General features: G+C 49.5%; 1 protein-coding gene across 3 annotated transcripts in view; it reads right to left on the bottom strand.

Moving 5' to 3' along the window:
• The window catches only part of ADAR (adenosine deaminase RNA specific), a 38,636-nt gene that overhangs the window by 26,650 nt on the left and 553 nt on the right, over positions 1–11,433 (bottom strand). Inside the window, exon 1 of one of the 3 annotated variants that reach the window (XM_040452778.1) lies at positions 2,483–2,628. The exons of 1 other annotated variant lie outside the window; for it this stretch is intronic. In XM_040452778.1, the coding sequence (XP_040308712.1) occupies positions 2,483–2,581 (99 nt within the window). In that variant the 5' untranslated portion in view covers positions 2,582–2,628. Of the gene's footprint in view, positions 1–2,482; positions 2,629–11,433 lie in introns of those variants that run through there. One more of the 3 variants, XM_040452780.1, reaches the window with a different exon arrangement.

The following is an 11,433-nucleotide window of genomic DNA, read 5'->3' as shown; positions in this document are numbered from 1 at the left end:
TTTTTTTAAAAAGAATTTTTAAATATTTATTTTTGAGAGAGAGCGCACACGCGCGCGCACGTGGGGGAGGGGCAGAGACAGAGGGAGACACAGAATCCGAATCGGGCTCCAGGCTCCGAGCCGTCAGCAGAGCCCGACGCGGGGCTCAAACCCACGAACTGTGAGATCATGACCGGAGCTGAAGTGAACCCTTAACCCACCGAGACACCAGGCGCCCCTCACGTGAAAGTTTAACCCGTGCGTGTGCATTTCGTCTTCTAAAACCCCACACGATGGCCCTCTCGTGACTCGATGCGTCAAGCCCCGCCCCCGAAACTGCCTCTCCTACGGCGGCCGGCCTGGCACACAGCACACGGCTCACTTCCGGTGTGGCGCCGGCCAGCGGAGAGCGTCGGCGACCGGCCCACATTTGGGCTCCTCTGAGCCAGGGTCCAAAGAGGGGGGGGCCTCCCACTCACTGTCGCCTTCTCGTCCTCCCTAGGGCCCGGCCCGTGGGTGGATGGGCTCAGTCCCAGCTCTGGCAAGGGTCACGTCCCTATCTCCAAGGCTCGTAGGAGGCAGAGGGGACAAGCGCAGTCCTGTGGTGGGCGGGCTCGAAGGCGGCCTCTGCCGCTCGGTCCGCGCTGTGTCCCGGGTGAGCGGGCGGGTTTCACCAACAGCCGGTTGCTGCACAGCCACGTGCCTGCCAAGTGGCCGCTTCCCGGCACGACCCATTTACTACCGAACCGACATGCTGACGTCGTTTTTCTCTCCGCGCTCTAGTCTGCACTGACCAGCTTGTAATTCTGTCTTCAGAATAGTCTTAGGAGGAGTGTGGACGGCGGAAGGGGCCGAGGTGGAGGGGCTCTTGGCGCACTTCCGGTGGACGGACTTTCTGTGAACGAAAGCGGAGCCATCTCCAGGCATCTGCAGTGTTCTTTCCAGAGGGAACGAGTAACACGTATCTTTAAAAGCCTTCCTTGGGGCGCCTGGGTGGCGCAGTCGGTTAAGCGTCCGACTTCAGCCAGGTCACGATCTCGCGGTCCGTGAGTTCGAGCCCCGCGTCGGGCTCTGGGCTGATGGCTCAGAGCCTGGAGCCTGTTTCCAATTCTGTGTCTCCCTCTCTCTCTGCCCCTCCCCCGTTCATGCTCTGTCTCTCTCTGTCCCAAAAATAAATAAACGTTGAAAAAATAATAAAAATAAAAGCCTTCCTTCAGCACCGACGAGTTCACAGACGTTCCCGACTACACACACCAGCTCTGTGTATAGAAGGTGTGTGAAGACAGAGAGGCGAGGTTTGAAGAAGGTGGCCTCAAGGACAGGAGTAACGTGGCCACAGGCCAAGCGATGCAGGCGGCCACCCGACACTGGCAGGGGATGCTCACCTAGAGCCCCTGGAGGGAGCATGGCTCTGCGACACCCCGATGTTGGCCCAGTGATGCGGATTTCAGATTTCTGGCCTCTGGACCTTTGACAACGATTTTCTCTTGTTTTGAGTCACCAAATTCATGGCAATCTGTACTACAGCTCTAGGGAGCTGACACGCCATCCTGATGGCCGGGGCAAACAGGGAGCTCCGAGTGCGAAACTAGCACAGACCTTGCTCGGGTTCCTGCCATCTGAGGCTATCAGAGGAAAAAGCTGAAACAGACCGGCTGTCAGAGACGACATGTGCACAGCCACAATTTCCATGTTTTACTTAAACCAAACAGTACGCCTTTCCCATTACTGTCTGGCAGAATTAGAACCTTTTGTTTTATTTGAAAAAATATTACAGACACTGTCCAGCACAAATCAACAGCCAATATCATATTTAAAATGGGTTAGGCATTCCCAATAAAATGAGGAATAAAGTAAGGATGGCCACCACTACTGTTATCTTATTTCAATTCTGAGATGCACCTCTAACATTTCTGATATTGTGATGTGATTACAAGGTGTGTATGTATTTCATATGATAGCCCCCCCCCCCCCCGGGGCTATTGTTGAATCAGGAGCATGCTTTATGCTCAAAAGTCTTAGAATGAAAAAAATATGGTACTTAACATTGTTTCGGAAATTCTAGCATATCCTAAAGCAGAAAAAAAGATATGCTAAAAGTAAAGAAAAAACAGATTATTTGCAGATAATATCAGAACTGCAGTTGACCCCAGAATGAAAAATTCTTAGAACCAATAGGCAGTCAAGGAATCTGGCTGGATATAAGAAAAATATACAAAACACAACTTCTTTCTTATGTGTAGGGTAAAAATACTGTACTCTTAACAGCAACTAAACCATTAAAAAAATAAACATCTAGGAATAATCTTAAGAAATGTGAAAGCCTACATGTGGAAAAGTATACAACTCTGCTGAGGAGTGTATTCTTAAGTACAAGGATACACCAACCCCAAATGAGATGGCGGGACAATTTACGAACTGAGCCAGAGTAAGTAACTGGTCACTGCAAGTTCTAATGAGGTCAGGGCAGAAAGGACTGAGTAGCCGACAAAGGATTACTTACACTGTCTTCATTCTCAGCAGTCTGGTACGACACAAGGATGGAGCTCCAGGCTGACAGGGCAGGACCACGTTCCCTAAAGCATGTATACTGGTCTGACATGTGACAGGGAGCCAAAAGCAGCAGGGAGGGAGGAAGGGTATGTCAACACAGGGAGCTCGGCCAACTCATCGGCTTCTGGGGGGGGGGGGGCGGGGAACGTATTTGGAGCCTTGTCTTACAGTAATAAGCCAAAATAGGTTACAAATGGATTAAAAGGCTATTTGTAAAGTATTCTAAAAAACTAAGTCAGAATGTCTGACTTGTTTCACAGCAATGGAAGACGTCTGTTCACTGCAGATAAAGTTTTGTGGTTCAAAAAACAGGACAGTGTTTAAGAATCAGTTTAAAAATATATTAATAAAAACATGAAAGCAGAGAGGGAACCCATTACAACACACGTGGGACCCAGAGCTGTGTGCGCGTGTGCGTGTCAGACACTTACACACAGTGGTGAGCGGTGAGCTCTGCTCTGCAGCCGGCACACCAGCCTACCCATCAGCCCCATCACCCGAGAGGAACACAATCACAGTCCCCATGTTGCAGAAGAGGAAACTGAGGCAGACCAAAGCCACGGAGGTTGCTGGAAGTCCCAGAGCCAGCACTCTGGCTCACAGCAGGTGGCCTTGGCCTTAAGCCATCCCCACGTTGTACTTTTATCAACAGTACGGTTGATAAAAAGGCAATTCGCACACACAAACAAGTATAAATGCCTGTCAAACATTCGGGGAAACAATCGCACTGACAACTAAAGACACGAAAATGTAATAAATCGGTCAAAAAAAATAAGACTACCCAGTGGTAGCTGGGGACTCTACGTCTGCCTTCACAGTCTCACCTTGGACTCTAGGAACCCACACTGGCCCTACCCAAAATGTTCTCAAATAGGATTAGGTCACCGCCATCTCCGTCCTTTAAACCCTTTATGGCTACCCACTGCTCTTTGGATAAAGGCCCAAGGTCACGACAAGGTCTGCAGCATGCCCCGCTTCCTGGCTAAACGTCCCCTAAGCAGGCTTCACAAAAGGCACCTTCCGCTCTGTCTGTCCAACAGCCACAGAGCACTCTTGCAGGCACACACTGTTTTCTCCTCGTCTTGTCCCTGTGCCGGGAGCAGAAGGCATATAAAATTTATAGTACCCATGACCCTAGGAAGCTTTCTTCACAGTCTTTAGCACTAGCTGCGGCTAAGCATTTGCAGGCTATCTGATCACGCGTTACGTCCGTCTCTCCTGAGCAGTACAAGTCTTACAGCCGTGACCCAGCACAGTGCTTTGGTGATAGAAGGTACGTGACAAATTACCCGTCAGAGGAGTATGCGTTAATGACTGGATGAAAGGAAGAGGTGGGAGGGAGAAGACCAAGAAGGGAGGGGGAGAAACAGCTACTTAGACGACGGGTCCAAGTGTTGTACGAAAGTAATCGGACACTGGGCGTCAGAGGTCTCAAGTATGTCCGTGACTTCAGCTAACAGCCAACAGCCATTACCACTAATGACAATGTAATCCTAGGACTACATAGTTATTATTAGTGAACATAATAATAAAGATCCATCTTGAGGAGGAAAACCCGAAATCTAGTATGAAAACTTACGTTTGCGACAGCATTGTTTACAATAGGGAAAAACTGAAAACAGCCGTCAAGTCCAAAGTTGAACACATGGTCACATAAATTCTGGAAGAGCCGTGAATTAGTTACATGACACATAAGAGTGGTATTTACAGAGTTAACGCCACGGGAAATGTTTAAATCATAACAAGTGAACGGAACACAAAACCGTAAACACAGAACAACTTCAGCTTTTGGAAAACAACGCGCCCAAGTGGCAGGTACCGACCAACCCCACAAGAAAGGCTTCCTTTCTGAGGCGGCCCGACTCTGCCCACCTTCCTCTGAGAAGGCCAGGCTTCCTCCCCAGACCCGGAGGGAGGATTGTGGGGCATCTAATAACCTCCTCTTGGCGATTCCGTTTCTCCCGCCAGTGATACGTGTGACAATTCTGGCCAAGAAAACACAAAAAGCTGTCAGGGCTTCCCGTGACAAAGGATTCCTGCTGCCAACAGGTGATGTCCTGCGGTGGCAGAGTGGAGGCCGGGACAGGGCCGAGCTGCTCAATCAAGCAACCCCAGCACCGGCCTGTGTGCGGGATAAGCCACACGGCGCTGTGTGAAGCACGCCAACACGTACGGATGTCTGACAGGCGTAGTTACCCGTCAGAAATTTTATTCAATTTAATAGTTTTCTGCAATTTTCAAGTTTCCTGTTATAAAGCATTACCACCCCTCAGATGGGGGGGGGGTCCAGTAAGAATAGGAAAACAAATACAAACGGCATAAAACTTGCCCTTAGGACGCGCGAAGCCTAGGGGCGCCGGGGGCTCCGTCGGTTAAATGATTGGCTCTGGACTTCAGGTCATGATCTCACGGTCCGTGGGTTCGAGCCCCACGTCGGGCTCTGTGCTGACGGCTCAGAGCCTGGAGCCTGCTTGGGATTCTGTGTCTCCCTCCCTCTCTGCCCCTCCCCTGCTCGCACTGTCTCTCTCCCTCTCAAAAATAAACATTAAAAAAAGCAGCTCAAAGTGTAGTAGTGGAAACAGTGTAAGACTCCACTTCGCAGCTACCAGAAAGGCTCAAATAAAAACACCTGAACAGTATCTGAACCTGGGGAGGCTACGGAGCGACTAGAACTCTCATACGCTGCTGGCGGGAACACGAACCGGTGCCACACCGTGGAAACTGTTTGGCCGCTCCTTCTAAGGCTAAGCGTCCCACCACCGACACCCAGCAACTATACTCCCAGGCACTTACTTACCAGGAAGATACAAAGAAGCGGCCACAAAAAGGCGTCATGTAAGAAGGCTAACAGAGACCGGCGCAAGAGCAGGAAGGGGGAGTTGCCACCTAATGGAGACAGAGTTTCGGATTTGCAAGAGAAAAGGTTCTGGACGGTTGGCGATGTGAACGTACGTAAGACGATTGTACCATATGCTTGAAAATGCTACACTTCGTGTGGCAATGTGTTTTGTACCTCAACAAAAAAAGATGAAAAAAATGGTCATAGAGCTTTATTCTTAAGAGCCCCAATGTCCGTTCACACACAGGGTAACGACACGCGCGACCCGCTTGATCCCGACCGGAAGAACCACGCACAGAAGTGCACGTTCTAGAACTCCATTTGTGTGAAATTTTACAGCGGCTCAGCTAATGTATGGAGATAACAGACATCACAACAGTGGTGGCTCTGGGGAGAGTGGTTTCTGGCAGTGGCATGAGGGAACTTTCTGGGGTGATAGAAAGGTTTTAATTTCTTGATTTGGATGGTGACTAGCGGGCATATATATTTATCAATATTCACTGAAATATTTGCCGTCTATTGCACGTAATTGTATCTTAAGAAAAAAGGGTCTTAGGGAAACAGCACATAAGGGCTGGAGGGGCCCCACCTGTCCTTTGGCTACACATGGACGAGTTCTTACCCCACATGGACAGCCACAGAGAAACACTATGCCGTGCGGCGATTCGTGGATATGCTAAGCACGTTAAAATTAAAAGAATTATACATACATATGTTTCAATCTCAGTTTTGTGGAACAAGCTTTGATATTCTGATAAATTATTTTAAAAAGGAAAAATATATATGCACTAATGTAATGTAAAATAAAATATAGACCATCTAATTCAAACTGATTTTATTTAAAACACGATGCAGCATTTTCATAAAATATTTGTTAAAATCTAAAATAAAATGGAGTATTAGCTGTTTAAAATAATAAAAAAAAGCAAAACATAAAATACTGGAATACAGAATGAGAAAAAAACACTTTAAAGCTTGCAAGCAAAGGAAGAAATCAAAAAGCACAAAATTCGTCTACAGAATAACGAAAAGCAGGTTTTGTATGTTTAATGAAAAAGCCAAAATTAGATGGCAAACAACAAATCAGAAAAATATCCACGGCAGATAAAGTTGTTTTTATAAGGAGCACACATTCAGGTTTTTTAAGGGAATTTGTATAATTTGTAAAAAGTAACTTAAATGCAATTAAGTGAATAGACAAAATATTGACTGAGAATTTAAAAAAATGGAAATAAACATGGTAACCGTCTGTAAAGAGCTCAAACTTAATCGTAAGAAAAGATACACATTAAAACCAGACAGTAATTTTCAATGTAACAAAGATTTTCCGGTTTTCGTTAAAACGCCGGGTCCCGGAGCGGACAGGGCTCTGGGCAGGGTGCTGGGCACGCGGTCTTCGGGAAGCGCGTCGGGACCGAGCCCAGCACCGCAGGCCGCAGCAGATGCAGGCAGGGCCTGGTGCTTGGAGGGGAGCGTGGGGTTACACAGCGGCCCTCACCCCAAGCGTCTATTTCTAGGAGAACTACTCTGTGCTAAAGAAGAAACAAAAGGGCACCCGCTCCCTTTTTCGTTGGGAGTGGGCATGGCACAGGTAGGCTTCTGGAAGGTAAGGCCCCTCTACGGATGTGCTCTGTATGTAGGGCAGACGTGGGCCTTCCCGGGGACAGGGCGGAAGACCAACACCGCACAGCCCCGGGGCCGAAGCGCCACTGGCCCCCCATCCGGCCGCCACACACCCCGAGCCAGCGCGGGGCCGGGAACAGAAGCACCCGGACGAGCGCACGGGGGAGGCGAGGTGCAGATGGCCACGCAGAGCTGCACGGGGGCGAAACGCAGTAAGAGCCTGAGAGAGACCCGTGCACCTCTACGTCTGCAGCCCAGAGACGCACACAGAACTTCATGTACTTAACAGCTGCGACTAAAACCCCAGAAAGGTCAGGGGGGCACGCACCACAGGCCGGCCTCTGCAGGGTGAGGTGAGCTGCAGGTCTCATCTCTTTTAGAATTTTCTAATTGGGATTTTTTTAGCCTTTCTTGAGTGTTTGGTATTCAAAAGGAAAAAAATGTTAAAGTTCACAACTTTTGATCCCAAAACTCCAATCAAAGAATGAGTTATTTATAAAAGGCTTAGAACAATGCCTGGCACGTTGTAAGTGCTCAAATAAATGTTTTAAAAATAAATACCCTAAGGAAAAGCCTCAAACTATGGAAAAAGCCTCCATATACACCATATCATTGTTGAGAAAGGTTTGAGTGGGGAGCGAAACATTTCACGGGGTGGAATTTCCACGTGGCTTCTCCGTGGGCCCCGACCTTGGCCTGTGCAGGCACACGGGGAGAGGCTCTGCGTTTGCAGGGTGGGCCCGGGGTCCTGGAGTCTGCAGACATTTACAGTGAGAACTGTATCTATCAGGCAGACTGGAGTCCTCATCAACACGATGCCAGCATTTTCTCCCTGTGGGCAGATTTTCATTCATGCATTTAATAAACACTGATCAAGCACGTGCTACGTGTCAGGCACTGTCCTAGGTCCTAGAAACACAGCAGTAAATGAAACAAAAATGCTTTCACTCATTATTCTCATGAAGCTGATGTTCTAACGAGGAGAGACAGGCAACAAACAACCATGCAACACCGATGGGTTATAAGTGTTAAGAGAAATAACGCCAATTAAGGACAAGGGTCCTCAAATCTACAATAGGGCCGTGTTCCGGTGTTGATCCATAAGCAGAGAGAAGGGGGCCTAACCCATCGACGGAGGCCCAGGGAGGCTTCTGGGAGAATCGTGACCTGAACCCCGACAGCAGATCGTCTGAGGGCATGGGGAAGGGCGGATGTGGCGGGAGCACGGGTGTGGAAAGGTCAGAGGGCACAGGAGCAGGGCCACACAGCAACAACTTGACGGACAAGCAAAACCAGGGCGGGCGTCCCAGTCGGAAGGCTCCGGAAGGGCCTCGAAGTAGGATCCGAGCAGGGGTGCGCGCACACGCACACGGGGCAGTCATTCCACGTGGTTATGGACAAGCGGTTTACTCTGGCATCCCAGGAGTGGGCCCGTGACACACCTGTCCAATTATGGTGTCCCTGTCCCCTTGTCCACAGTGACCAGCTTACAATGCAGAAGAGCACTGCAAAGTCATCAGCTTGGGGCTGCCGGTGCGTACAGAGAAAACAGCAGAAAATGAGGCCAATAAGCAAAAAAAGGAGCAGAGAAAGGCAGGGCCAAGAGTCTGTGACACTATTTCAGCCACACCTGAGGCTCATCCTTGGACTTCCAGTTAAATTGTCAAAGGCGGAGGGGCTCTTTTTTGCTTGAGTTCACACTGGGCTTCTGCCATCTACGACTGGGTTAACGCACCCTCTTTTTGGGAAAGAGCTTTACTGTGTGTGGTGGTGACGGGGTTCGGGGGGGTGAGAGCATACACCCTGGTAGAGTTTCTCCCATTAGGGTTGATGAAGACGGTGAACTGGGTGCTTTAGGGCACCTGGGAGGGTACAGAGGCAGTAACAGCTTCTCAGGTGGAGGAACTTGGGGGGCGTGTTAATCTATATGGGTGAGGAACATAAACCTGTGAGTTGGTATAATCCACTCTACAGCCCTAAGACATCATCAAATAGAACCCAGAACGACAGCTGACGGAAACCACCAACAACATCAACCGTTTGAAACCAGTTTACTATTCCCACATTAATGCCCATTAGTCACAGGTCTTTCTTAAGTATTTCATATTGCCACAAAGCTAGTACCTTGAGCTCGTTACCTCTATACCAAACAATCATCCGGTGTTCTCCAGAAAACTTAACTCAGGCAGCTGGACCCAATATGGTCCAAATCTAAGATGTTAAAGCAAAATAAACTGCTATATCTCAAGAGATCACTACAGATGCCCAGAGCTCAGATTCTCTTGTTCACATATTTGAAAACTCTCATCATGGGGCGCCTGGGTGGCTCAGTCGGTTGGGCGTCTGACTTCGGCTCAGGTCATGATCTCACGGTCCGTGAGTTCGAGCCCCGCATCTGGCTCTGTGCTGACGGCTCAGAGCCTGGAGCCTGCTTCCGATTCTGTGTCTCCCTCTCTCTCTGCCCCTCCCCCGTTCATGCTCTGTCTCTCTCTGTCTCAAAAATAAATAAACATTAAAAAAAAAAACAAAAAAACAAACTCTCATCAGTTGGTCACAGATCAGAATTCCAATCTTGGTCTGAGACACAGCTTTAAATCTTTAGGTCCTGGGGAGCACCTGGGTGGGTCAGTCAGTTAAGTGTCTGACTTCAGCTCAGGTCATGACCTCCGGATTTGTGAGCTTGAGCCCTGCATCGGGCTGACTGCTGTCAGCACAGGGCCTGATTTGGATTCTCCGTCCTTTGCTCTCTGACCCTCCCCCACTGGCATGTGCACGCTCTCTCTCAAAAATAAACAAACATTAAAAAAAAAAAAACCCACCAAATCTTTAAGTCCATGAATAGGAAAGATGCTCATATTATACTGTTACTGTGTAACAGTGGCTTAAGGCAGCCTTTGTGTATTGAGCAATGGGTCTCAGTCTGGCAGAAATAACAATACCTCAAGATTTTTTCTTCTTTCCGCAGGCATTTCCCAAATACCTACTGTGTGCCCACGATCTCAGCACTGTGTGCCCATGAGCCTTTCCTTTTTCTCTGGGTGAAAAGGCCAAATCTCGGTTCACATCTGGACCATGCTGGGTAAAATGTAAAATAAAAGATAATTTATCACTGAACAATTTGAAATATTATTCTTGCAGCAAATACTGGCCCTCTAAGCTCTGCTTATGCCTCCCTTATCCCCCTACACAGGTTCACACTGCCAGGGCGCGCTCTCCCTCTCTCTCTCTCATCACTGAGAAATAACAAGGCTCAAGCTCCATACAGCCTGAGAAGCCTGGGTTCTGGGTTCAAGTTCCAGTTCTGCCATTAACTAGTCTCAGGATTGTGGCTGAGACTCCTATTCTGCATCTGTAAAATGGGGATATGCTTACTTTCTGCACTGGGTTGCCGGACGAATGAAAGAAGTTAGTGTATGTAAAGCGCTTGGGACAGTGTCAGGCACACAGCAAGTGCTCAATAAGAAGCAATTATTAATGAATACTTAATAAGTGAAGCCCTAACCTCTTTCCAGTTCTACAATTTTATGAGGTCTTTAGTAGAGAGATTGTGGGTTTTGACATCCCCACCCCCCAAGTCTGCTTCATCGTATCTGGCGGAATAGCAAACATCCAAAATAGCAAAAAGTTCCCCGCTCTCAATCCGCCGAAGCAACGGGGCACCTTCAGCAAGGGAGCAAGTTCAAGCGCCTGGGTGCCGTGCCCTTACTCATAACAGCTTGGCACTTCGAATTCTGACAATTACCGTGCAAAGTAGACATCATTACCTTCGTTTTGCAGATAAGCCCGAGTAGGAGCAGAGAAGTTAAATAACTCAGTGTCGCACAGATGGCAGACGGCACACCTGACTCCAAAGCTCACGCCCCTTTCCACTCTTACCTCTCTGCGGCCCGTGCAGCAAGCACGCAAGTGTTTGTTAAATAAAGAAAAAGACATTCGGAGGCTTCGACGCGAGGGGGACAAGCCTTGCTTGGTAAAGATGGAGTTGGCACCTTCGCCCACATCCGCTCGACAATCTGACGCTCCCCGTGACCTACTCGGCCTGCCCCTCCGGCAGCAGCCACCGTAGGGACCTCTGTGTGCCAGTGCCCTGCCCTCCCGGCTAGGCGCCTGCTGAGACTGCCCCCCGCTGCCCGGAAAACCCAAGGACAGGTATCCCTTCTGGAAAGGCAAGTTTCCCAAACTCTGACATCACACGGAACACCTGCGGCAGGCTTACCCGCTAGCGGGGCCCAAGAATCACGCCGAGCGGACGGAGGACGGAGGACGGGGAGGTGACGCAACTAGGCCTCCCGCAGCAGGGCCAGGCCGAGGCTCGGCGCGGTGGCCGCGACCCGCAGCGGGCTGTCCACGGCGGCCGCCCACGCCTTCCCCGCGGGAGGCGCGCAGGGCCGGCGCGGGCCAACCGAGGGACCGCGGTGTGCCAGTGCCCTGCCCTCCCG

This window comes from Herpailurus yagouaroundi, unplaced genomic scaffold (assembly GCF_014898765.1).
Source record: "Herpailurus yagouaroundi ecotype Mexico unplaced genomic scaffold, PumYag 207, whole genome shotgun sequence".
In the NCBI taxonomy this organism is placed as follows: domain Eukaryota; kingdom Metazoa; phylum Chordata; class Mammalia; order Carnivora; family Felidae; genus Herpailurus; species Herpailurus yagouaroundi.
The sequence above is the reverse complement of the archived record's forward strand: the minus strand, read 5'-3'. Positions and strand labels throughout refer to the sequence as shown.